The sequence below is a fragment of the Canis lupus genome, chromosome 21 (assembly GCF_011100685.1).
Source record: "Canis lupus familiaris isolate Mischka breed German Shepherd chromosome 21, alternate assembly UU_Cfam_GSD_1.0, whole genome shotgun sequence".
Lineage (NCBI taxonomy): Eukaryota > Metazoa > Chordata > Mammalia > Carnivora > Canidae > Canis > Canis lupus.
The window spans coordinates 31,280,602-31,304,949 of NC_049242.1; the positions used below are offsets into that span (position 1 = coordinate 31,280,602).

Consider the following 24,348-nt stretch of genomic DNA (forward strand, 5'->3'; position numbering starts at 1 on the left):
GGAGACCTCTTCCTTCTCTTCATCTAATTTTCATTCCTTCAAGCTCAGCTGAAGAGATTTCTTCCCCTAGAAAGCCACCTCTGACAACCCAAGACTATCTATGTGCTAAATTCCACATACTTACATGTGTATAGCACCTATAGGAATCTTATTACAATTATTTATTGGACTGTATCCTGTATTTAGTATGGCTTGGGGGGGGACAAGTATTCTGTAAAAAGTATCATACTGACAGGCAACAAATAATAGTGAGTAAGAAGGAAATAGACCTACCACTTATTTTTTACATCTCATTGTTAAAACTATGTAACCAAAGACATTTTTAAAAAATATACTATTTATTGCGAGAGTGAGTGGGGGGGAAGGAGAGAGAGAATGCCAAGCTGATTTCATGGGGATTGTGGAAACCTACAAACGTACATAGAGGTGAGCCTCTATGTCCTGACCCTGAAATCGTGACCTGAGCCAAAACCAGGAGTCCAACTTAGTGGACTAAGCAACCCAGGCACCCTTACAAAGACATCTTTAAATGAATACGAATGATCCCACTATAACGACAGTACTTTTTCAAGTTTGTGTATTTGAATATAAAAAATAATTGTTCCCACTCAATTAAGATGGAATTATGATGCGTGGCCCTGATTGGGCTCTATTTGCTATCTCCATACACGTGAGCTTTGAAGTCAGTGATTCGCGAATACCAGTTCTGCGCTCTCCATGTTCTCCAAGTACTACTTGGTATCCATGTTGTTGTCTCTTGCTTCCATTACTTCATTGTGATGTTGTAATGGCCACGCTAGGTCACTAAAAGGAAGCTCCTTAACTGTCATAGACCGTAACTATGTGCCGGTCTAGCGAGTGCGGGAAATAAAGTGACAGAATCTTCCTTTACATCTTCTGAGGCAAGACGGTAACAGCTCAGTGGGTTTGGCTTATGAATGAAAATGTGTAAGAGGGACGTGCGGGAGAAGAGCGCAAGGACGGTCCCTTTTGCAGTTTCGCGAGGTCACTTCTCGAGGCCCACCGCCTTGAGGGGTTAGACGGATTCCAAATCCCTCCCATCATTTCCAGAATGGAGTCCGCCTGGCTCGGCCCCGGTGGTCTGAGCTCACGGTCGGCAGTCCCAAGAGCTGCAGGAAGCTCCAAAGGAGCCCTGCGAGGTCTGCAGTCAGGGCGTCTACAGTACGTGGCTTCAGCCTGTCAACAAAAACAAGAAGTCCCGCCTAAATCTCTGCTTGCCTGGGAGCGCCTCCGGTGTCAGAGGGCAGGGCAGGCCGGAAGGCTCCGCAGCCCAGCCCGGCTCCCCGCCCGGCTCCCCCGCCCGGCTCGACCCCACCGCCGCGGGCCTCTCGCACCGCTGCGGCTCGGGGGTCTATCCCGGCCGGAAGGCGCCGCCCACGTGGGGCCTGGGCGGGGCAGGGGGCCGGAAGTGGGGCGGCGCGGAGCCTGCGTGGTGGCCTGCGGCCGCGTCCGTCCCTGTGCGCAAGCGCGGTGGGGGTCAGCCGGCGCGGGGTTGGTCCGCCTGTACCTGCGCGGCCGCCTCGCGGTCCTGGACTTGGCAAGCGTTCCCAGGAGAACCCGGTAACCGCTCTGACTTTTGGGCTTGTCTTCTCTTGCACGTGCTACTGGAGGTGTACCGCGACCCCCAGGCCCCAGGGCCGTGAAAGCCGGTTCCTCGCGGTTTCCGGCTGGGCGGCTCGGCGGCTCGGCTTGCGGTGGTCGCGGTCCTCTCGAGCCTTCGGGGCCGTGATCGCTCCGGGCTCCAGCGTGCCGCTCGCCAGGACCGCCCCTGGATTGCGAAACTAACAGGACGTTGAACCGTTAAGATTTTGCGGAATGAGTGTGCCGTGAAGATGGGCACTTTCTTATGTGTGATGCGCTATTCTAGAGCTCATGAGGGGACTTAAGACTTGTTAATCCAACCTCTATTAATTTACAGTTTACGATGCTTAGAAGAAGTCAAATGATGATCCCAGTGCCATGCAATCAGTAAAAGACCCTGGGTAACACGCAGACAGTCCTTCCGATCTTTCAGCCATTGTGCCTTTTCACTGTTCACCAGGAGAACTTTTTCCAAAAAAGAAAAAAAAAAAAGTTAAAATTCGAATTCATTTGGCAATTTTAATGTTTAGTGAAAGACAGCTGTACACATGACTCATAGCGGTATTATAAATTCTAGAATCTGTGAAGATGAACAAAAGCAGAAGATAGTGGATCTCCCAAGCCTGCGTAAGCCTAGTACAATATTTAGTAGGTGTTTGGTGGGCATTTCTGGCACCTCTGCCTGACTCTGACGGTTGGCCTGATGACAGTCTGCATTCCTCCTAGTTCACATTGGCCCAATGATTGTAACCTTTGGCATTAGGTAGAAATATGCCTTATTTTCATAGTAACTGATGTGAGCTCAGGCAGCCTAGCTCTTAATCACCAGGCTATACTTACTTACTCCTGAGACTCCGTATTTTGCTCAGTCTGCTTGAAACACCCAACTCCAGGGCACCTGGGTGGCTCAGTGCTTGAGTGTCTGCCTTCAGCTCAGATGATCCCTGGAGTCCTCGATCGATCGAGTCCTGCATCAGACTCCCTGCAGGAAGCTTGGCTTCACCCTCTGCCCCTCTCTCTCTCTCTCTCACTCTTACTCTTTCTCTTCCCCCACCCTGTGTGTCTCTCATGAATAAAAATCTTTTTTTAAAAAAAAGAAACACCCAACTCCCTTTTTCTGCCTTCCTCCACAACTCCTGGCCCCAGTTTATAACTGAATAAAATTTCAGTTTATTCGGACTGAGATTAGAATCACCCCCTAACTCCTACCCAAGGTTGGGCATGATTTAGTCTTATGGCACAATTTGAGCTTTATATTATCCAGATTGGAAAAAAAAAAAAAACTAGGAATAGCTCAAACTCCAAAATGAAATCATTAGATAATTTCACTCTTCCTAAAACACCATTGTGCTCAACTACAAGTTTTTACAAGCAATTCCTCCTATTTCTAAACTATTTTGGCCACCTTTTTGGCCACCACTAATATGCTATCCAAAGCCCAATTTTAAAACTGCCCTCTGATAATCATCATACTGAGACTCCATCCAAAATTTCTCTCACTTCTCTTAAAGGCATTACTGCAGTACCTTCCAAGTGGAATCCTGGCTTTGCCTCTAGCCCCTACCTTGGGTCAATTCTCACAGCCTTCAGAGTGACCTTGTTAAAATTTAAAGTTAAATCATGTTCCTTAAAACCCTCCAATGGCTTTTCATACTATCTCTCACCTTATTTTTTTAGTGAGTGTTTTCCAAATTTATACTGGTGAGCACTCAAGGAAACAAAAAAAGAAACTACCTCCTACTGTCAAAACTCATTGATACCACCTAATGGTGTGCTAAATGGTCTTGGACCTCCATTCTTCCTCATTCTCTTCCCTCACTCTATCAATATATCCCATCCCATTTAACACTGTTGTTAAAGCCATCTTTTTTTTCAAAATGTCAGTATCACACTCTTCATGTTTCTTCACGACCAACAGAATTTTTTTAGTTAAACACAGGAAGTCCTTCATGATCTGGCCATCCTTTAACCTCTCCTTTCACTGACACTTTCTACACCAACAGTGTCAGGGTACTTGTAGCTGGCTGTCTACATCATTTAATTTCATTATTTAATTTCTTTCTTTTTTTTAAGATTTTATTTATTCGTGAGAGACACAGAAGGAGAGAGAGAGGCAGAGACACAGGCTGAAGCAGGCTCCTTGCAGGAAACCTGATGCAGTACTCAATCCTGGGACTCTGGGATCATGCCCTGAGCCAAAGGCAGACGCTCAACCACTGAGCCACCCAGGCGTCCCACTATTATTTAATTCTTTGTACAAATTACACTCTGTGACCTGTATTTCAGTAATTGAACATAGAAAATTATAAAAGTTGACAAGAATAATCGAAAACTTCATACATGACATTTATGGCAGTTAAATACATGATATAAAAATGAAAAGTCCAAATCCCTGATATAGAGATAAGCATTATGGTACAGTAACACAATGGAATATTAACCATTAACATTTTAAATAAGTTGTATGTAAAAATGTGATTTTATTTTTTATGAAAATAAAGCACTAATAAAAATATAAAAAATACAGAAAAGTATGAATAACATAAAGATAGCCACAATCCATTCTATCAAATAGATCCACTAATAACATTTTTGTGTGTATGTATTTATATATATATATATATATATCCAATTTTTCCCCATGAGACTATCTATATAAATATATAAATAGAATCTTACCCCATATACAGTTCTTTATCTTGTACTTAACACTGTAGGTACATTATCATTACAATAGTCTTAGAAAATATAATTTTAAATGACTGCATAATAGTACACATACAGGTGCATCATAATTTATTTGACCTTTCCCCTATTTGGGGGAGGGGAGCACAGCATAAGGAATAACCTCAATAAATATCTTGAATATTTATCTTTGTGGGTCTAATGTAATTCAGAATGCTTAAACCTGCCACTTTCTGGGGAAACCTTTTGGAACATCAGCCTAAAAGGGCCGTGTTATATGCCTTATCCTATTCCTGGGCATGTCTGAAGGGACCAGAGTGAACATCTGATACAAAGCTAGCCAATCCAAAGGCTTCCCAGGAGCCTATGGTTTAGCCTGGCTTTAAAGGCTTATGTAGAGGCAGTAATGAAAATTGAGCCAATCATCTTCCCCCACTCAGAAATCTGAACAGAGACCCAGAAGGAAGTTACAAGTTAGTGGCAGGCAATAGAATTAAAAAACATATATTCATGGATATGGTGGCAATTACAGACCTGCAAAGTAAGGACCTGCAGAGTAAGTAAGGAGGTCAACAGGTAGAGAGAATAGAGACTAGTGAAAGAGAAGTTTTTGGAAGAGTGGCTTCATCTAATGGCTTTCTAGTGCAAGTTCTAAAACATGAATGTTATATAGCTCTTTTTTCAATTAGATAACTTTAGCAGGCATCTGTTTTTTGGAAATAGAAATGCTCTAAAATGTGTAATCTATTTCCAAAAGATATATGTCTAGACATGAAATCACTGTAGGAAAGAATATCAAGACTTTTGAGGCTTATGATTAGCCAAATCATAAGTCCAAAATCTATCAATTTACCCTCATTGTAAGTAGTGTGTAAGCATCGATCACTCTCTACTCACTGAAAATAGCTATTATAATTGTTAATGAAAGTGGGATTTCATTGCTTTAATCTACTGATGTTTTTTGCCAATTTTTAGTAGATATCCAGTCTTCCATTTTAATTTATAAAAGTTCTTACCTGTCCTAGCCATGGCAAATATTTTTCCTATTGTCTGATTTCCATGTTTTTACCTACAGTTTAAAAAAAAAACCTTATGTGTCCCAAATTCTTAGGTATTTTTTCTGAGTTCTTCCATTTTATCTAATTCTCAAAAAATGCATATGTGTGTTTTCAACCATATAAAAACCAACTTTGGTGAATTTTAAACATTTATGTTAAAGCAGCACAACCCTTTTTAAAAAAGAAATCTTATGCTAATCTTGAATATCAGATAAAAATGGGGTTAAATTTGTAGTGTATTTCTAATGCACCAGGCTTCATGAAACAACATGGAGGTTAATGAAATTCTGCCTGAAAACTTTAATCAGTGCTTTAATCAGTCTGTATTAGATCAATATATATATGATGTGGGTCATGAGATGAAAGTCTAATATTATTTTTCACCAGAGGTAAATCATTTTCTTAGCACCATTTACTGAATAATCCTTCTCCTACTCATGGATCTATATAATATGTAAAGTATATATGCATATATACTAAATTCATATATACATATGTAATCCATATTATGGTCTGTTTCTAAGTGACTTGCTGACTGAGCATTCTTAACATTTTTTTCATATGTATAATGAAGTTCTCCATTTTAGCTTCAATTATATCATCTTATTTTAGGGCAATCTCATTAATCTTATAAATTATCTTTGATCTTCTCCAGTGTGTTTTTCTTATAAGATTTTAGATTTTTTTTAATTTCAAATCTCATTGGGGTTTTGATGAAATTTCAAATAAACCGATAGATTAACGTAGGAACATTTCCTCTAAAAAATTTATAAGACTTCTTTATGCAAGTCCTTTTTTATTTTCCTCAGATTTTTTCATTATTTTCATTCTACATCTTTATTCTTTTTTAGAAAGAAATTTTAGTGTTATTACAAAGTATACTTTTCCCCACCTATTATATTTTCTGATTACAGCAAGAATTCAGGAAACTACTGGTTTATTTTTACTCACCTTATGGGTTTAATTAGTTCATTTTAATTCACTTTTAAAGACGTATTGTAGGTACTCACTTATGTTTGTCTAATAAACCTTTGCCTAGTCTTTTAGATCAATAAAATTAATCAATAAGTCAATATTGAACAATCAGTCAATTAATAATGGATAGTTACTGACCAGTATCATTTTGCTTTAATTTTTTTCTCTCTTTGGCTAATATAGGGACCAAATATTTCTGTTTTTATTTTCTCCCCTGTTTTGAAAAGTATATTGCTTCAGTTCTATTAGTTGCAATTTCTAACTTGTAAAAATATATATGTATATATATTTTACATCTTTATTTCTTCAATTTTAACTGTTAAAGAAGATGTAGAGTCCCTGCTATTTAAGATCAGAAATGTAGCAGATTTTCTTTTGCTCTTCTTACCCCCATACGGTTGCTGGATTTCCAAATAAAAACACAGGTTGCCAAAAAAACAAAAACAAAACAAAACAAAACAAAAAAAAAAAAAAAAAAAAAAAAAAAAAACACAGGTTGCCTAATTAAATTTGAATACCATATAAGCAAATAATTTCTTGGTGCAAGTCCCATGCAATATTTGGGATATAGTTATACTAAAAAATTATTCATTGTATATCTGAAATCTGAACGAGGTGTCCTGTATTTTATCTGACAACCCTAGTCTCCCACTCAGGCATTTATATATAATCTGCTTTTATACCCAGCATTCATATATTAAATATTTTCTTGCACAGCTATTTAAAATTTTTGACATTTTATAAACAAATTAACAATTATTCTGACTTAACTCTGTTTAAGTGATTTTAGTGTTCATTACCAGTTTTAGGCACATTTAATGGCCACATTCTTGACCTCCCTTTAAGAAAGGAACATGTATGATACTTTGTTTTCTTATTTAACTTGGTGCTTGCATAATTTAAACAATGACAATTTAATTTTAAAAAATACCAAAAGTGATAATAGGTTTTTTAATCTCACAATTCTAAAGGTGTCATTCAGCTGTCTTTTGACATTTATTGTTGGAGTTCTTTATCTATTCTCTCTTTCCACTCTCTTTGTAGAGACCAGAATTTTTCTTTCTGCATGCTTTCAATTGTTCTTTTTTCCCTGTTTCTAAGCATGATTTTTATTTGGTTTTGCCTAAAATCTAGTAAGCCATATGTACGTTTAGCGCAGGTAAAATGTCTTAATTTCTTTGATCACTGATTCTATTCTACATTCTTTTATCTTCCTTAGAAACACCTTTAATACCTACATTGCATCTCCATTCTTTACACTCCGTCTTGTCTCATTGTTTCCATCTCATTATCCTTTGTGTATGCACTGAAGATCTTCTGAAGTATATTCACTGCAGTGTTTGATATCCTGCAGTGCCAATTCTGCTCTTACTGCCTTTTACTTTGATCCATTTTAAATTTCCCTGTAGTCCTTCATTATTTCTCTTTTCATTTTAGAGGCTCTTCTGTACTTAACAGATTTCTACTCTAGTTTTACTGATTTCAGGTTTTCTGTCATGCCACTTAGGACACCAATTTTTTGAAAATTCCTTCAGGAGACTGAAATAGCTAATTTTCAGGGCTATCAGGTTTTACCTCTTCACAGTGGTGTTCTTTCTTTGGTGCTGCAATTCCTTGTTATTTCCCTGAACACGTCCACTTAATTTAGTTTCTCTTGGGTAATGATGTCTAAGCATATTTATATTACCAATAGTTAGGACTGGTGTATTCCTGCTGACTCTGCTCCATTTTACAATGGCCACATTCTCTCTCCTAACATCCTTAGCTTATTAATTCAGTTTTGCACATAGCCCTGCATTCACTTCTGCTTCCAGCAGCTATTTCTCATTACCACTCTGTTCTGCTGAGAATAAGTCAGTCTACTGCTTACATCTCTTAATTCTGAACAGTTGGACTATCTTTAGTTTCCTGAAGATTCACTTCTATCAGCTTTTGCTGACATCTTTCACACAGATATTAAATATTGTACTTCTTGTTACATGGTATCTGAACCTATGAATCAATGTGGAAACCTGGAGAGGGGGATGTGAGAATTGACCATTGTAACATAAAAGTGCAGGACCCCTGCAAAAGAATGCTTCCTGACTCTTCTGGTTGACAGAGATAACATCTCTTAAGACATCCTATCTTTAGATAAAGGGTCATGCAGTGTTTTCCTGTGTCCTAACCAATCGAATTGTACTGGCCCTATAGTTAATTCTTCCACATTTGAGCAAGAGGTTATCTACCAGTTTGAGTTTCAAGTTTTGTGTGTTTTGTCCCTGTGGCTTTCTGGAGACTTTACAAAGGAGTCAGAATGCTGTTTCATAGATAGCTAACCAATTTCGGTTCAAAACAAAATGTAAGTAAATGTTTTGAAGTCAATGAAAACACAGGGTTGAATACACAGTATGATTTCAATGTACATGAAAATGCACAAAAAAAGATTAGAATAAAACAGGATGAAGAGTTTTCTCCTTGAATCCTTCATATATTTTATAATGGACAGGTATAATAGAATAGAAAAAGTAAATACACTTTCATTTTAAATATATAGGCATCCTAAGGATTTCTTCTTGAAGTAAATGATTCTTAGTGGGAGTTAGGGGAAACTATAAATGTTGCTTGGGATTATTCGGGTTATTTATAGAATTTTCTTCCCAGCAGCATTTATTGGGCTTAAGGTTAAGCTTTGATTAAAGTGGTTAACTAGATGAATGTAATTATAAGGTTTCTCGTGGGTGATTATTGTGAATATGTGAACTGTGATCAAATCCCTTATAATACTCATGGCATTTATGAGGTTTTTCTCCTGTGTGGACTCTCTGATGAATTCGAAGAGCCGAGCTATGACTGAAACCCTTACCACACTTAGTGCATTGATAAGGCTTCTCTCCTGTGTGGACCCTCTGATGAATGTGAAGATTAGAGCTGTGACTAAAGCCCTTTCCACAGTCCTCACATTTATAGGGTTTTTCTCCTGTGTGAACTCTCTGATGAATGAGAAGGTGCGAACGCTGACTGAATCCCTTACCACACTGTTCACATTTATAGGGTTTCTCTCCAGTATGGACTCTTTGATGAGTGTGAAGCTTCGAACTCTTGCTGAAGCCCTTCCCACATTCATGACAAGTATAGGGTTTCTCCCCAGTATGGACCCTCTGATGAATACGAAGATCAGAGCTGTGACTAAAGTCCTTCCCACAGTCATCACATTTATAAGGCTTCTCTCCTGTATGTACTCTCTGATGAATCTGGAGATTTGAGCGCTGGGTAAAGCCCTTACCACAGTCATCACATTTATAGGACTTCTCTCCTGTGTGGACTAACTGATGAATTCGAAGATTTGAACTCTGACTGAAGCCCTTACCACATTCATCACACTTATATGGTTTCTCTCCTGTGTGGACTCTCTGATGAACATGAAGTACTGAACTCCGACTAAAACTCTTACCACACTGATCACATTTAAAAGGCTTCTCTCCTATGTGAAGTCTCTGGTGAATATGGAGTAAAGAATTTCGACTGAGGTCCTTATGACATTCAAATTTATAAAGTTTCTCTTCTGTATGGATTCTTTGATGATTGTGAAGACTAGAGATCTGACTGAAGCTGTTACCACACACGTGGCATATATAAGAAACCTCCCCTGGGCAGACTCTCTGATGAAATCGAACACCTAAGCTCTGAGTGAAGTTATCATCAACTTGATCACATCCATACAGCTTCTTTCCTATGTGAATTCTTGGATGTCTGGATAGATCTGATCTTGGAGAGAAACATGCTGTGCTGATAGAGCATTGATAGAACTTTTCTCCAAGTTGATTTCTTTTGTGGAGAACACACTGTGAATTCCAATAATAAATTTCTTTACATATATTACATCTACAGTATTCCTCTTCCATAGAGTTTTTCAGTAGGTCATGTTGACATAGCTCCCCAGTGTACTCCGGAAGGGCTTCCACTGTTGGGACATAAGAATGCTGAACTATGAGCTTCTGTTCTTTTTCCACAGAGAGATTTTTCCTAGATATGTCAAAATGGCATCTGCTTCCTTGAAAACCATGTGATTCATTCATGTAGATTTCTCTAGCATAGTCTTGAGGGTTATGTTTTGTTTCTAAGGACTGCCAAGGTATAAGCTTTGTATATTTTAAGTTCCTGGCACTTTTGTCTTCAAAAGTCAGTTCATAGTTCCCATACCCTGGTACTTGTGTGGAGAGTATTAACCATTCTTGATGGTGGGAAAGGTCTTGTTGCTTTAGGTCTTTGGAATTTATTCCTTGGACAGTTTCCACATAGTTTCTATTCTCATATATCTGAGTGCTGGCATTCCTCCAGCCTTGCCACCAGGGAAGATTTTCATGTTCTAAATATCTGAATTTTTCTTCTTGGAATTTGTAGCTCTCTTTCCAGTTTCCTAAAAGAATAAGCAGATAATCCACTGGTGAGGTGAAAGTGGTTTTAAAAAATTTCCAAGTATCTCAATCTGTGAATTCCAGATTTATGGGAATATATGTGTGCGTGAGAGTGGGAAAGAATTATGACTTAGGCTGCTTCGTATGTCTGAAATTCATGTGTTTGTTCATTCATTCACTTAGTCATTCCATAGATATATCTTAAGCCATCTACTACTTACCAAGTATTGTTATAAATAAACAAGTAAGGCCGACTGCTTTGTGGAAATCACCTTAAAAACTAATATTTGGGATCCCTGGGTGGCTCAGCAGTTTAGCACCTGCTTTCAGCCCAAGGCGTGATCCTGGAGTCCCGGGATTGAGTCCTGCATCAGATTACTGTATTTGGGGCATTATGATAAGAAATAACATACTGTTTCTATTTTTCTGTTCTAGCAGAGCATGACAGATTGTGTGAAAAAATGGCTGCATTAACTCTGTACCTTTGGTACCCCCTCCATGCTGACTTTAGCTTGGCTATACAGCTTACTTTGTTTACTGGGACAACAGCAAAAGTGATACCAGTAGAGACTTGAAAGTGCTTGTGTTGGGGCTTGCCCTCTCTCTTGCTAGTTTTGAAATCCTATGACCACTACCATGTAAAAAAAAGCCTGGGCTAGGCTGCTTGAAGAGGGATATATGGGGATCCCTGGGTGGCTCAGTGGTTTGGTGCCTGCCTTCGGCCCAGGGCATGATCCTGGAGTCTCGGGATTGAGTCCCACATCAGGCTTCCTGCATGAAGGCTGCTTCTCCCTCTGCCTATATCTCTGCACCTCTCTCTCTCTCTCTTTCATGAATAAATAAATGAAATCGTTAAAAAAAAAAAAAAAGAAGAAGAGGGATATATGGTCAACAACACATCCCCATTATCCCCACTGATAATGACCAACTGCCAGACATGTAAGTCACTGTCCAGCCTCATCTGAGACCATCCAGCACCAATCAGATCATTCTGTGATAGAAGATCCATCTAACCAATTAGAATCATGAAAAATAATGTTTGCTTTAAGTCACTAAGTTTGGGGTAGTTTGTTATATAGCAAATGCTAACTTGTACAAATATATGAAGAGAGAACAAATTTAGGACCACACAAAATTGATTATATATGGAGATTTGTATTTTAAGTATAATCCAGAAAATAATTAAGACTAAAAATCACAGGGGCACCTGGGTGGCTCAGTGTTTGAGGTCTGCCTTCAGCTGAGGGTATGATCCCAGGGTCCTGGGACTGAGTACTGCATTGGGCTCCTTGCAGGGAGTCTGCTTCTCCCTCTGCTCATGTCTCTGCCTCTCTCTCTCTCTCTCTGTCATGAATAAATACAATCTTTCAAAAAAATAAAAAAAAGAATAAAAATCTGGGATGCCTGGGTGGCTCAGCGGTTAAACATCTGCCTTCTGGCTCAGGACGTGATCCTGGAGTCCCGGGATCGAGTCCCACATCAGGCTCCATGCTTCTCCCTCTGCCTATGTCTCTGGCTCGCTTGCTCTCCCTCTCTCTTTCTCTCTCTCTGTGTGTCTCTCATAACAAATAAATAGAATTAAATAATAAAAATCACAAACACCTATTAATTACATAGCCTAGGTGTCTTAGGGGAGATGTCTCACTCTATCTTCTGTCCTCTATGACCCAATTTCTGAGGGTCATATTTCTATCTCAATACAATACCTAGATGAAGAACCAAAATACTCAACAAAAGTGGTCCCAAAAGAAACAAATTCTGTTACTTAAGAGCTGGGATAACTTTACCTACTGACATGACATTTGTGTAGTTCTCCCACATGACCTCTCTGTAGAGCTTTTTTTGAGAAGAATCCAGGAACTTCCACTCCTCCCAAGTAAAAATAACAGTCACATCTTCAAATGTTACTGCCATCTGGTCAAAGATCAGGTTTTCCAGGAAGAAGAGATCTAAGTGAGAAGATGGGTAAAGAAACAGCCATTTAACAGGTAATATAAGTGACAAAATCAAAAAAGAAAGAACTTCAGTAATGAAGAAAAACAAGCAGAGACATAATAATACGGTTGGATAAATAATGTATCCAGTCACTGAAGCCCATCTGTCATAAGAAACATTTATATAGAATCTTTCTGCTGACCACTAGGCTAAGGACTTTACATATATTTCAAGTAGTCCTCACAGCAACCATCTCTTGTAGACACTATTATTATCCCAATTTTAAAAATTAGTAGATAATGGTTGAAAAAGATTAAGTCAATTGACCCCTCAACCCTTTATATTCTGGAAATGTTCATATTCCTGCTTCAATCTGGGCTGGCTATTCTTTAGTGCTCTATTTTCTTTTTTATTTATTTTTTTAGTGCTCTATTTTCAAGATCATAGACTTCTTTTTGTGATTTACTCCATTAATTGGGAGGTATACACCCAAATGAGTTCAATCAAGCTATGAATGTTAACTCCATGGCCACTGGAAAAGCAAAAGGTGACAAACAGGCAAGGTTTTTTTTAGGATACCTTTGATTTAAAGGAGAATCTCCAAGCATGGTTACACTGTATGCTCGAAGTCCTTATCATCACTCACAAGTAGTTGGGTATTAAATTCTAGAGCAAAAGGAATTTTATCAGAACTGCTTCACTGTTCATAAGTCTTCATTATTGTTTCTAATTCTTCTATTGTTTCTATTTTTTTTTTAAATTTTAATTCCTTTGCAGGCAACTTTTTCTTTCCTCTTTGGAAATATTTCAGGATCCTCTTTTTTGACTGGCCCTTTGCCTCCAATGGTACGGATGCATCCTCAGCTTCCCAAAGTTCACAGGGCTCATCAAATCCTTCTTGTGCTTATTCTCCTTGGGAGCATTCCAGGATGTAATTGTCTAGCTCTGTGTGGCCCTTAACACTGTTCTTCCTGTTCCCTTCCAAGCTTTTTTAAGATTTGATTGATTGATTGATTGATTGAAAGAGCCAGCAAACATTCACGCTGGTCCCGGGGCAGGGTAGAGGGAGACAGAGAGAGAATCCAGAGCAGACTCCGGACTGAGTATGGAGCCTGAGGTGGAACTTGATCCCAGCACCTCAAGATCATGACCTGAGCTGAAATCAAGAGCCAGACACCCAACCAACTGAGTCACCCAGGCACCTTTACCATATTTTTTGTTGAAATTTCTCATTTGCTGATGGTTCTTTCTTTACTTCGTCATTGCAGGTTCATATATTTTTTTAGTTTTTTATTATCATGCAGTTTTAGAAAGAAGAAAAATGTATGTATTCATACTGCCTAAAAATACCTTTTTTAGTGAAGAAAACAGCTCATAAGTTGATTATGTGACAAATTAATTTCATTTCTTTGATATATTCTCAATTCTAAAGTTTAATTAAAAATGTTTAGTAAATACTACGAATAAAGGAAATAGGTACTTTTCATGGAGGAAAACTAGAATATCATGACCATCAAATCATAATCATAGCAGTTAAATATTATCAAGAAGTTATGTGAAAAGGGCTGTTATTTCTATCACAACAATCCTTAAGGTATAATTATCAACACTAAAGGAATAAGGAAACCAACATTTAGCAAGATTAAGTAACTTGTACAAGGTAATGCAGTTAAAAAGTAATGGTTTTTAAACACAGGACTACCTGCTAAGTTGAAGTCAAGAGAAGTAAAAAACAACTTGGTGAAGGGTTCTAAATTAAGATTTCTTTTTTTTTAAGATTATTTATTTATTCTTAGAGACACAAAGAGAGAGAGGCAGAGACACAGAGAGAGGGAGAAGCAGGCTCCATGCAGAGCCTGATGTGGGACTAGATCCAGGGTCTCCAGGATCACACCCTAGGCTGCAGGCGGCGCTAAACCGCTGCGCCACCAGGGCTGGCCTAAATCACGATTTCCATTTACATCCTTTTTGTGTTAACAAAAGGACAAAAGGAGGATGTAATGAAATATTTAAGGATTCAAAATATACCTCCTAGGTATTGCTTTCCATATAAACCACATGAAAATCCATGCCTAAACAATGAAATATTAACCACAAGTAAGAACTCAAGAATGAGAAAATTCAGTGTTTATTTTTAAATGTTTATAAAACAAATGTTAAAAACTTAAAGTACAATAAGTCTATTTTAATACATACAAGTGAAAATATAAGAAAAAATTGGGATGCTCAGAAGCCCAGACTACAGGACTGAAAACTGCAGTCAGAAAATAAAAGAACTCATTGGTTTCTTACTTAGTAAAAAGTACAGAAAAATAAAACTCAGCCTGTTGTTATGGGCTTTGTTACTTTTTAAAATATTCAAGAATTCCTAAAAAAAAAAAAGGTAAGAATTTCTTTAAAAAATTATACTAGAGGGCTCAGTCAGTTAAGTGGCAGACTCTTAATTTCAGTTCAGGTCGTGATCTCAGGGTCCTGGGATTGAGCCCCATATCAGGCTACACACTCAGCAGGAAGTCTGCTTGAAGATTCTCTCTCTCTCTTTATCCCTCCCCTTGCTCTTGCGTGCTCTCTCATTCTAAAATAAATACATAAATCTTAAAATATATATACTAAAGATTGAGTCTAATTGCTCTTACTGAAAATAAGTCCATAAAACTTTTAAATAATTCTGAATTAATATCAATAAAAACTAAAAGCCATCCTCCCCAAATACCTTGAGAGATAATCAAGATAGTTTTTACTGTGCCCTTTCTGACATGTTTTCATGCGTACACAAAAGCATGCATACATACCCCACTGCATTTTTTCTTAACAAAGATGTGATAATTCTGGCTTGCATTTTTCACATAATATATAATGTACAGCTTCACATTTCAGTACATATAGGTCTATCTTATTTGTGGTTTTAAGATATGTCCACAAATTATTTGATTCCCTTCCCTTCAAGATGTATAGCCAGTTCCCCACCCCTTGAGCATGGGCTGGACTTAATAACTCACTTCTGATTAATATTATATAAAAAAATGTAAGGGAAAGAAGTAATGGCGTACAACTTTCAAGACTGGCGCTTTTTCTAAGATTTTATTTTGTTTATTCATGAGAGATATAGAGAGGCAGATACATAAGCAGAGGGAGCAGGGTCCCTGCGGGGAACCTGATGCAGAACTTGATCCCAGGACCCGGGGATCACGACCTGAGCCAAAGACAGACACTCAACCACTGAGCTACCGAGGCGTCCCTCAAGATTAGCTCTTAAAGGCACTGCAGCTTCCTTTCTGCCCTTTTTCTTAGATCATTCGCTCTGGGAAAAGCTACCTTCCATGTGGTGAGAATACTAAGGAGCCCTGTGAAGCTGCCGCATGGCCAGGAACTGAGGCCTTCTGTCCTCAGTGAGAAATGAGGCCTCCTGCCAACAGCCACATGAGTGAACCATCTTAGCAGAGGATCCTCCAGCCCCAGTGAAGCCTTCAAACGGCTGCAGTCCCGCTGACAGTTTGACTGTAGTCTCATGACAGACCCTGAGCCAGAACCACACACCTATGCTGCTCTGAGCTACCTGACCCTTAGAAATTGAGTGACATAATGTCTGTTATTTTAAGCTGCTATGTATAATTTACTATGCAATAAATGTTATTGTTCTAGCATACATTCTATTAGCAGTTAATTACCATTACAGTTAAACTTTTTTATAAAAAATAGAAAGTAGGGGATCCCTGGGTGGCTCATCGGTTTAGTGCCTGCCTTTGGCCCAGGGCATGATCCTGGAGTCCCGGGATTGAGTCCCACATCAGGCTCCCTGCATGGAGCCTGCTTCTCCTTCTGCCTGTGTCTCTGCTTCTCTCTCTCTCTCTCTCTCTCTGTATCTCTCATGAATAAATAAATAAAATATTTTAAAAAATAGAAAATAGAAAGTGAAAATTGCTAGATCATTATGTAGCTAGTGTAATCTTGACTCCCAAGACCATATAAAGACAATACAAAAACATGAAATTATAATCCCATTTGTAAATTCTATAAATCTATAAAAGTCCTAAATAAAATATTAGCTAATTGAATTCAGAAATATAGTAAAAATATACATCATGATCAAGCATGGTTTATTACAGGAAGAAAGGACAGTTAAGCATGAGAAAATCTATTCACATAATTCACAGTGTTAATAAACTACAGAAGAAAACCTTAATTCACTAATGAGAAAAATCAGACAATAAAGTTCATAATATTCACCACCTTTATATGGTCTTTAAAAATACTTTTAGCAAAGTAGGAATAAAAACAAACTTTCCTCATTCAGTAAAGTTTACATATTAGAAACCTACATAAACATTAAGCTGAATAGACAAATTTTTTGTGTTCCTTTTATTATGGTAAACAAGTTATATAAGAATGACTACCATCACCATTGCTTTCAACAATGCTGACAAATACTATAAGAAAATGAAACAAGAGGCATAAGGATTAGAAGTAAAAACAAAAAATGTAACTTTCTGCATGTTATAGCAATCTACCTAGAAAAATCAAGAGTACAGAGATAAACCATAAACTAAACATAGAGCTTAGCAAAATTACCAGATATAATAACGCATAACTGTATCAGCAATCACCTACTAGAATACAGAGGATACCATTCACAAAAAGCAAAACAGGGGTGCCTGGATGGCTCAGTGGTTGAGCGTCTGCCTTTGGCTCAGGACGTGATCCCTTGGGATTGAATCCCATATCGGGCACCCCCACAGGGATCCTGCTTCTCCGTCTGCCTATGTGTCTGCCTCTCTGTGTCTCTCATGAATAAATAAATAAAATCTTAAAAAAAAAAAACAAATATGAAAAATACTATCTTAACCAAGGATATAAAGAACTTTTTGAAGACAACTTTTAAATTCCAATAAACAGAAACATGCAGCCTAAATAAAAGGAGAAGCATACTTCCATGTTCTTTAATGGGTTGAATTAAATTCAGTATACCTCCAGTCAAATTTCCAGCTGGATTTTTTTTTTTTTTTTTGAGGAACACAATATACTTTTTCCCCTAAAACTTACAGGGAAGGAAAAGAAGGATATAATATAAAAATTTAAGTAAACCAAGCAGGAAGACTTGTCCTACCAGATTGTGACATACCACCAACCACGATAAAATCAGAATTGACAAATAGACCAGTAAAACAACATGGAAGGGGGTAGCCCCAGTGGCTCAGCGGTTTAGTGCCACATTCAGCCCAGGGCATGGTCCTGGAGACCCGGGATCGGGTCCCCCATGTCAGGCTCCTTGCATGGAGCCTGCTTCTCCCTCTGCCTGTGTCTCTGCCTCTCTGTCTCTCATGAATAAATAAATAAAATCTTAAAAAAAAAAAAAAAAAAAACAGCATGGAAAACTCAGACTGTGCTTGTTTATATATGACAACACAACAATAAAGATGGCATTACAAATAAAAGGAAAGTATGGATTATTTACTATGTGGTGCTGTGAAAAGTGATTAACTGTATAAAAAAAATAAAAACGGATTCCACTTAGTATCATACACAATGTGGACACTTCGGTGGATTAAACGCTTAAGGGCACGCCTGGGTGGCTAAGTTGGTTAAGTATCTGCCTTCTCAGGTCATGATCCTGGGGTCTGGAATGGAGCCCCACATCATCAGGCTCCCTGCTCATCCAGGAGCCTGCTTCTCCTCCCCCTCCCTCTGCCTCTCCCCCTGCTTATGCTTACTCTCTTTTTCTCAAATAATTTTTTTTTTAAAGGGGAGGTGGAAGCTATAGAGTAAGTAAAAGAAAATGGTGGAGTTGAAAACATTTACCATTGTGAACAAATCCAAGAACTGGTTTTTTGGAAGAAAAATATTAACAATAAATTAGATAAATTACCAGCTGGCTAACCAAAGGGGAAAAAAAGTAGTGAGCATGAATTGAAAAAAAGTTAGAATTGATACAGGGGAAATGGCAACAGATAAAAATTTAACTTAATGTTAGGTGAGCACTTTCCACAGCTCTTTAAAAATAAATCTTAAAAGGAAGTATATTTTTTCCTAGAAAACTATGCAATATGTCCTAAAGAGAAAAAAGTCTAAACAGATCAGTTATTATGAAAGAAATTGCTCAAGTTGTCAAAGAACTATAACCTTCAAAAATAACTGACCCAAAAGTTTTCTCACATAAATTCTTTCAAATTTTCAAGGAACAGATTTGGAGTTACTAAATTCTTCCAAACATATAGAAAAACTATGAAATTTTTAAAACATTCAGGAAAACACTGAGACAATAAAAGTCAGAAAACTATAGTTCTACACTGTTACTAATGAATACTGATATAAATTTCAAGACAAAATAAAGGAAAATATAAGGCCAATAAAATCTGGCAACACCTATATTTATAACATAACTGCCACAGAACTAATTACTCCAAAATGTACGTGGCTTCACATGACAATAATTATTATCTTTCACAACTTCTCTGGGTCAGAAATTCAGGAATGGCCAGGCTGGGCAGTTCTGGCTCAGATCTCTCACAAGATTGTTGAGTAGTGGACTAGAGAAGCAGTCATCTAAAGGCTTGATTGGGCTGGAGGATTCACTTCCAGGGTGGCTCACTCACATGGCTGGCAGACTGGTTGTGACTGTTGATGGAAGGTCTCAGTTTCTTTGCACTTGGTCATGTGGCCTGGGCTACCTCTCAATATAGAGGCAATCAAAAGCTACATCCTATCTATGACTTAGTTTGGAAGTCACATAGCATCTACTTCTACTGTACTCCACTGGTTGAGGTGATCATATGCCCCAGCCAGATTTGAGAAGAGGGTAGGCAAATCCTGCTTTTTGGAGGGAAGAGTATACATCACATTGTAAAATAAGAAGTCAGATATGTTATAGGTGTGGCCAACTTTGGAAAATGCAGATGCAATCTGCTATAATACCAAAACACATTATAGCATGATAGAATAGTGGTTTATTCCAAAACATAAATAAAGGTCCAAATAAAGAAATCTATTAACTATAAACTGTCATAATAATGTCAAATAAGAAAAGTCATATATTTTAATCACGGCCAAAAAGGTACTTCTTAAAATGCAATATGGGTCCTTCATTTAAAATTACAAACAGGGACGCCTGGGTGGCTCAGTGGTTGAGCGTCTGCCTTCAGCCCAGGGTGTGATCCTGGAGTCCCAGGATGGAGTCCCACATCGGGCTCCCTGCATGGAGCCTGCTTCTCTCTCTGCCTAGGTCTCTGCCTCTCTCTCTCTGTGTGTGTCTCTCATGAATAAATAAACAAAATCTTTTAAAAAAAAAAGACTGGAACTCAACAAAGATACTTCAAATTCATTATTTTTAAACCACTGATGATAATACAAGTAGGTAATTACAGAGGGTATGATTGTATATGGGAAACCCAAGAAAATCAACTGAAAATCATTAGTAATTACAAGGAAAGTCAATGTCCCAGAAATTCCAATACTAACTAGGTTTATACCCTAGAGAAACTTACACATGCATACAGAAGATATGTACAAAAACATTTTCAGTATAACTGCTGTAAGAGCAAAAGACTGGAAGCAATACAAAAAGCCCAACAACGGTAGAATGGATAAATAAGTTGTTTGTCATTCTGTGAAACAGTACACAGCAGTGAAAAAAACTAAAGCTACATAAATCAACATGCATGCACTATAAAAATTAACATTATACTAAAGAAGCCATTCACAGGAGTATACAATGATTCCATTTATATAAAACTAGGGAATAATAAACACAACATTTAAGATAGCAGGTGCCTCTCTAGAGAAAGAGGGAATGAAATTGTGGGGTCAGCAAGGGGGCTTTTAAAAATATTTGCTGGTCTAGATAGTGGGTGTTCATGTTATTTTAAATTACACATATATATTTTAGTATATTTTTTTGCATGCACGTAATGCATCATAAGTTCAAATTAATTAACCATGTAAAATACAATTACATAATTTCGAAAGTTCAGACATGTAATCATTAAAAGGTATTTTAAAAAAATTAATGGGGGTGCCTGGGTGGCTCAGTCAGCTAAGCTGCTGCCTTCAGCTCAAGTCATGATCTCAGGGGCCTGGGATGGAGCCCTGCACAAGGCTCCAGCCTCAGTGGGGAGTCTCTCCCTTTGCCCCCACGCCTGTGTTCCCTGTCTCTGTCTCAAGTAAGTAAGACAATTTTTTTTAATGACATTTACAATAGCAATTAAATATAAATTCCTATGAACTCAATAAAAATGCTGAGAACGTAGATAAATGTAGCTTTTGAATTTAGAAAATACTCCTTAATCTTAGGTAGGAGAAATAAATATAATTTTGTTTTCAGTAAACTTATCTACGTTTTCAGTGACACTAACAGGTTTGAGGGAAGGTCTGAGAACTGATTTTAAGTACTTTCATGATTTTAAGTACTTTTGTGAGAAAAAGGAAAAGTGTTTAAAAGAGATGAGAGGTGACTAACCTAAGTGGCATATTAAAACTCTGCAACTCTGTAATTATAACACCATGAGGTTGACGCAGGAATAGAGAACATCAATAGAAAAGAACAGAAATTTGGAAATGGACTCAAAGAGAGCAGTGAATTCTTTTTCTTTTTTTAAGATTTTATTTATTTATTCATCAGAAACAGAGACAGAGACAGAGACAGAGGGAGAAGCAGGCTCACTGTGGGAAGCTGGTGTGGGACTCGACTCCAGGACCACAACCTGAGCCAAAGGTAGCCGCTCAACCACAGAGCCACCCAAGTGCCCCTATAGCAATGAATTCTAAACATGATAAAGATATTATCAAATCTGTGGGGATAAGATGGTTTATATAATTAATGATGCCGGAACATCTTGACTAGCCATTGGCCAAACCTATATACCTAGATTAAAGCCCATGTACCTAGAATGGAATGATACATACTTGGAATGGAATATTATACAGTCATTAAAACCCATACTACCAAAAAATATTTGGAAAAGTTAATTATATTTATATGTAATATATATATAACAATGAAAAATTATACATGTAACACCTATGCATACATTCAAACAAATATTCAAGGAGGGCTTAGTATATACTAGGCAGAGTTCTATGTACTGGAAATGTTCTCTGCCCTCGTAGAGCCTACTTACTGTGTTCAAATTTTTTATATATACTCATCTCTCTACATATATGTATGTTAGATTACCTATGTGCCTATATTTGTATATATGTGTATATGTAAACATATTAGTGTCTATACAGACTAGTGAATGTATATCAAATATTAGATAAAAGCCTTAAAGCAGGCAGATGTGTCAGTAATGCCTGCCTCTGGTTGATGTGCAGGGGACTGAATGGTGCACAAGAATAAGTGACCAATTAAACATGAATGGCCTCCCACAATGTGGCCTCACCTTATACTTGCACACTTACATGCTCTACAGTAATTAGCTCAGTTTTCTTATTTTTCCACTCAACTTCTGCCTGAGACAAAAGGATGGTCCTTCCTCTCTAGAAGAGTATCTTCCTATTCATGATGATTTTTCAGACCTGAGCTCCTGTTCCTGTTTTTTGAGTGTCACTCATTCTGACACTTTAATATATGATAACTTGAGGAATTATTATTCATCTCATATGGTTTATCTCCCCAATGTTAAGGAAAGACATTCTTTTATTTCCTTTCTCAGAGCATTAAGAACAGTACAAATTATACAGCAGACCTGAATAAATGAGTAAATGATGGGAAAAGACACTGGGTGGGAGGCAGGGAAATGCTGCATAGGAGGCTTGGAAGTTTCTCAGGCAAGTGAGGAACATTCTCTATTCTATCTGGTCTGTCCATCTCCACTCCCACTTCCTCTACTCCCACCACTCATAGAGAATTGAGGGGCATTTTATAAGTGAGAAAAGACAATCCTACTCACCTGGGATCAAACTATGAGGAAAATAGTGAACATTCCTTCCTCTTTTATGCTCCTCTTTTGGGGAAGGGTAGAGTTTTGAGAAATCTGAGCTGAGGGAGAACAAAGGAGGAATCAAAGACTGGACATGCCTTGCAATTCTCAAACTCACTACAGTCCCCACATACTAACTGGGTGTGACCACGAAGCCTCCTAGAGAGAGGCCAGAAAGAACCCAAGAACATTTCTATTCCCTTTCAAGGGCCAGATTGGAGAGTTATGAGAATGGCCACCCTGGACTTTATTTCTGAACCTTTAAATCTTCAAAGGTACAATTCTAGCTTGGGCATGAAAACAGAATTTGATCCCACAATCCCTGCAGGGATGCAGATGCTCTCTATGTAATTTAGCCTGAGTTTCAAGGCTTTCCTAGTTAATTATTGACAAGCATAGTAAAATAACAAAAATGAGACACTTAGCTTCTCGCTAAAAGTCCTTTCCTTATTTTGTTCAGTCAGTAAAGCAGAAAGATAATTCCATTGCTCTTCTGTACGTATTACAACAGAAATACCGGGTTTACTATCAGAGTACCTAGAATCTCATAGAAGGATCCCAGATCCAGCGTTCCCAGGACCTGATCAGTCTCAACCCCATTACCAGTTGTAGAACTTTGAAAACCGCCAAACTTCTAGACTTCCCCGGGGCCTCACTTTCCTCACCTGTAAAATGGGGGCATGAGCCTTTGCTACCCCGGTCCTGCCTTGGTGGTCACAGGTCCCTGGGGAAAATGATAGACAGTTAAGAGCCCTCCGGGGAGCAAGAGAGAGAGAGAGAGATTCGTGGACGTTTCGAGAGCAGCATGGGTTTGGGCTCCCCTCCCCGTCGCGCCACGCGCTGCCGAGTGTTTCTGGACTCGGACACACGGACGGTTCTGCAGGAGCCGGCTCCGCCCGCGTCCCGGCCGTGGCTGTGCGCGGCCTCTGCTCCCGCGGCGACGACACGCGAGGCCTCGGGTCCACGTCCAGGCCCCCGCCCCCAGCTCCGCCCCAGCACTTCCCGGCCCCGAGCACCCGGCCCCGGGCTCCAAGCTGCCGCTGTCCTCCTCTCCCCGCCCCACGTTCGGATCTCACTTGGGGAGGGCGGCCGTGAGAGACCCACCTACACTGGTGTCTTCGGGATTTCTAAGCCGGAGCCGCTTCTCGGCCCCTCACCCTCCCTTTTCTGCCACTCTTCCTTCGATCACAGCTCTCCCCGCCCTTGTCCGCTCCTGGCTCGGTGCTCCCGAGAGTCCGCGTCGCCTATGGAGCCTCGGGGGGGACCGGGACCCGCCGAGAAGGTCCGTGTACCCAAACAATGGCCGCAGCCCCGCAAGCCCGAAACGGAAGCCCGGGGCCTCGGAGTAGACACTCAGCGTTTCCATGGAGACGGGGGCGGGGCGGGAAAGGCGAGCGCCGGGGAACGTGGCTCCTGATTGGCCAGAAGGTTCGGGGCGCAGTTCGGCCCTCTGCCCCCCGCCTTGGTGGCAGGAGACCTGCCTCTCCGCGCTCGACCCCGATGCTAACGAAATAGGACTATTCTAGGTGCTTTTATTTTTTATTTTTATTTATTTGGATTTTTTATATTTTTTTTAATTGGAGTTCAATTTGCCAACATATAGCATAACACCCAGTGCTCATCCCGCCAAGTGCCCCCCTCAGTGCCCATCACCCGGTCACCCCAACCCCCAGCCCACTTCCCCTTCCACTACCTCCTGGTGCTTTTAGAGCCCCTGGGAAGGGGGCAGGGCTGGGGATTCAGAGCAATAAGGGCTGCTCGGAGAATTCTGGGATCCTCAGA

General features: G+C 39.1%; 1 protein-coding gene across 4 annotated transcripts; it reads right to left on the reverse strand.

The window, feature by feature from the left end:
* Positions 1-560: 560 nt before the first annotated feature.
* ZNF214 (zinc finger protein 214) lies at positions 561-23,917 on the reverse strand. Of its 4 annotated transcripts, XR_005375713.1 has the most exons (7): positions 23,671-23,917; positions 23,232-23,290; positions 22,537-22,625; positions 12,505-12,666; positions 9,166-10,719; positions 1,529-2,067; positions 561-1,197 (listed from the first exon to the last, which is right to left on the reverse strand). XR_005375713.1 is itself a non-coding variant. In XM_038568917.1 (5 exons), exons 4-5 carry the CDS (start codon positions 12,629-12,631, stop codon positions 9,023-9,025), a joined length of 1,824 nt encoding a protein of 607 aa, XP_038424845.1. In that variant the 5' UTR covers positions 12,632-12,666; positions 22,537-22,620; positions 23,232-23,290; positions 23,671-23,917; the 3' UTR covers positions 8,623-9,022. The 4 variants fall into 4 exon arrangements, 3 of the variants coding, with proteins under 3 accessions (XP_038424845.1, XP_038424843.1, XP_038424844.1); XM_038568917.1 differs by lacking the exons at positions 561-1,197; positions 1,529-2,067 and having other exon boundaries at positions 8,623-10,719; positions 22,537-22,620; XM_038568915.1 differs by lacking the exons at positions 561-1,197; positions 1,529-2,067 and having other exon boundaries at positions 8,623-10,719.
* Between the last annotated feature and the right edge of the window lie 431 nt (positions 23,918-24,348).

Coding starts and splice junctions, on each gene's coding strand:
- ZNF214 (XM_038568915.1), bottom strand. Junction 12,667..22,536: donor TCCTCATAGTTTGATCCCAG/GTGAGTAGGATT, acceptor CTTCTCACTTAG/ATCTCTTCTTCCTGGAAAAC. Junction 10,720..12,504: donor CACAAATGTCATGTCAGTAG/GTAAAGTTATCC, acceptor TTATTCTTTTAG/GAAACTGGAAAGAGAGCTAC.